Source organism: Apteryx rowi, unplaced genomic scaffold (genome assembly GCF_003343035.1).
Source record: "Apteryx rowi isolate R43461 unplaced genomic scaffold, aptRow1 scaffold_457, whole genome shotgun sequence".
NCBI classification, from domain to species: domain Eukaryota; kingdom Metazoa; phylum Chordata; class Aves; order Apterygiformes; family Apterygidae; genus Apteryx; species Apteryx rowi.
In genome coordinates, this window is record NW_020450713.1 from 622,503 (window position 1) to 625,456 (window position 2,954).

General features: G+C 54.2%; 1 protein-coding gene across 1 annotated transcript in view; it reads right to left on the minus strand.

Annotated features, from left to right (window-relative positions):
* Positions 1–553, minus strand: part of UCHL1 (ubiquitin C-terminal hydrolase L1) — a 5,056-nt gene extending 4,503 nt beyond the window's left edge. The window contains exons 1-3 of the mRNA XM_026077519.1: positions 521–553; positions 368–379; positions 1–122 (exon numbers count right to left, since the gene is read on the minus strand). Of these exons, the coding sequence (XP_025933304.1) occupies positions 1–122; positions 368–379; positions 521–553 (167 nt within the window). The remainder of the gene's footprint in view (positions 123–367; positions 380–520) is intronic.
* Between the last annotated feature and the right edge of the window lie 2,401 nt (positions 554–2,954).

Consider the following 2,954-nt stretch of genomic DNA (forward strand, 5'->3'; position numbering starts at 1 on the left):
GTGAGGGGGAAGAGCAGGAGCAGCGCGCAGGCCGGCGCCGGCACGGCGCCCAGCGCCTCCTCCTCGAAGCCCAGCACGTCCACGAAGCGCCAGCCGGGGCCCACGCCCAGGCGGGACAGCACCTGCAGGGGGCACAGCGAGCGGCTGGCACCGGCGGCCCCTCCCGCCGCCCCCCGCCCCGGTGACACAGCACAACGCGCCGCGCCGCGGCGCCCCCTGCCGGCGCCCCCGCCCGCCGCGCCGCGCCCCAGCCGGCGGGGAGGGCGCGGCACAGGGCGCCGCTCCGCAGGTGCGAGGCCGCGCGGAGGCAGGGCGCGCACGCAGGGAGGCGGGCGGCGGCGCGCGCAGTCCCGCGACGGGCACTCACTTTGTTCAGCATCTGGAAGACAATAGGGAGACAACAGGCGTGAGTGCCGAGGGCAGAAAGGCTGGCCACCCCACCACCACCACCCCAAACACACCCTCCCCGCGGCGTGGGGCCCTCCCCCGCCGGCACCCCCCGCCGGCCGCCCCCGCGCACCTCGGGGTTGATCTCCATGGGCTGCCACGCCATGGCTGCGCGGCGGCGAGGAGGAAGSAAGAAAGGAAGGAAGGCAGGCAAGCAGGCAGGCTGCGCCCCAGGTACGGCGATATCCCCACGACACTGCACCACGCACGCACCCACCACGGCCGTCAGCGCTGCAGCGCGGAGCCGCCCACCGGCTGCTATATAGCGGCGGGCTGGCCCACTCCGCGCCGCGGCGGGGGGAGAGGGAGGAGCAGGGCACGACCAAGGCGGGGGGCGCGGGGGGCCGCCGCGCCGGGAGGGGAGGGGGCGGCGGCGGGGCCCCGGGAGGGTGTCTGTGGCGGGGCCGCGAGGGGGGCGTGCGGCTGCGGCCCCCGGGCAGCGGCAGCCGCCGGGAGACCCGCGGGGTTAGGGGGGGCTGCCCCCTCCCCGGGGGGGGGGCCAAACGCCGGTCTTGTCGGTGGGCGCAGGAGAGCCTAAGCAGCCCTTTGCTGCAGCAAGGATCCGAGCTCTTCTTATGCCGTTATCGAGAAAGTGCTAGAAATATTTGGGGCTCAGCTTCCCTCAGCATCCATGCCCCCCCCCCCGAGCCTTCAGCAATTTTTCACTGCTTATGTTTCATTCATTAATCTTTGTTAGCTTGTGCTCTAGAGGAGTTAAATTCCAGATGCCCCCATAATTTGGGTTTAGGCCACTGATGGATGATGCAGGCCGGTGGACTACAGGCCGACACCTTTCCCCTAACCCGAAGGGCCAGGCAGAGGCCACTGCCACAGACCCACATCAACACTGCTGGCCTTGGTGTAACATCTGGGCAACTGGCACTGCCAGAGGATTTGGCTGCTGCCACATTGCTAACAACATACAAAGCAACACATTTCTCCATGAACACCGCCCAGCACCAGACCTTTGTTTATCCTGAAAGCATTTATCTGCATTTGTGTGCCTAAAAGGCCACTAATTCTTAGACCTTGCAGTGTGTGTATTGTATAAAGTATGTGATAGTTTCAGTATTCAATATAATCATTAGATATTCCTTTTTTATTTTAACAATATTATGAAACTGTCATGAAATATGTCTGTCAGCTGACTGCATCTCTGCAGTTTGAATCAACAAATTCCTGTCTTCATGTTCAAGTAGAACAACTGCTCAATGAAGTTAATTTAAAAAATATTGGGCTTTTTATCTTTTATTCTAGACTTGACAGTTTCAGCATTCAATGTCTTTGGACTAGACTATCTCTTTCTGAATAAGAAAACAAAACCAACCTATCTGAAATATTAGAAATAGCATGGAATTCAAACAGCCTTTCATATTTTGCTGGTAAACAGCCAGCAATGTGAATTATGCAAAATAATCAAGAGATGCTTCACAGTTATCTTTCAAAACCAATGCAAACACTGAATAAAAGAATGTAATCAATTGAATGTTTGCAATCTGTTTATTTTGATGACTTTCTTTCTGTGTCTTCCTGCCCTGTTTCAGAATGATTTGGACCCAGTGCAGCAAAATTTCTAAGCGCATGCCTACTTTCAAGCAAATTTAAATTAACTTTAGACCTACTGCATTGTAAGTTAGTGGAAGACTATTTACATCTGTTAGTTGCACACCTATCTATTTGAACTGGGACCTTAAACTGAAAGACAGGGAGAAGTTTAAGGTTTAAGCCCCTGAAATGGAAGGTTAGGTTGTAAACTATTCTTTAGAAAATAATTTTCCTATTCCCCCACCAGAATCTAACCCCTGAGCCAGTCCAAGTCCCTGTCTTCAGCTGCACTGTCTATACCTCCCTAGCAAACATCTTACCTCTCCAGGTAAGACCCTCAGACCTGGACCTTTCCTCCTTTTCCTGTAATATGACTCACTTCCCAGTAGGAGGATGCAAACAAAACCCATTCTTGGAAATCACCTTAATCCCCTGCTCCCTTCCTTCCAAACAAGCACCCTGTGACCTTAACCTGCTGCTGATGCCCGGGGTCAGGTGCAGCAAGATGCACGCGTGCACAGTGGTGCACATGGTGGGGCTGTGCTTTACTGCCTCCCATGGGAACCCCTTACTGCCCGTCAGTGCTTTTGTAGTAACTGCCCTTTTGCAGGCTCTTACCCTACAGTGTGTTTGAGGTTTTCGAGATTGCTTGAAAGAGTATAAGTACCTCTGCTGGGTTGCCTGAAGGCAATTATTGCAGGTCAGTTATATCATAGTAGTTTGCTGGAAAGAGGTTGACCTATTTAGAAATGAAGAGTACTCAAAGAGTTGCTTAGACTACTTGTGCCTAAGGCCAGCCCTGACATAAGTCATAGCGTAACTAAGGTGGTATTCATCCATTTACCATAGGGACAGTTAGGCTCCCTTCGTAATCAGTAGTGAGAAGAAAAAATCTGAGAGCAAGAGTCAGTGGTCCAAATGGAGATGTCAACTTTAAGCTGAGATGAACTGTGTTCTAGAAA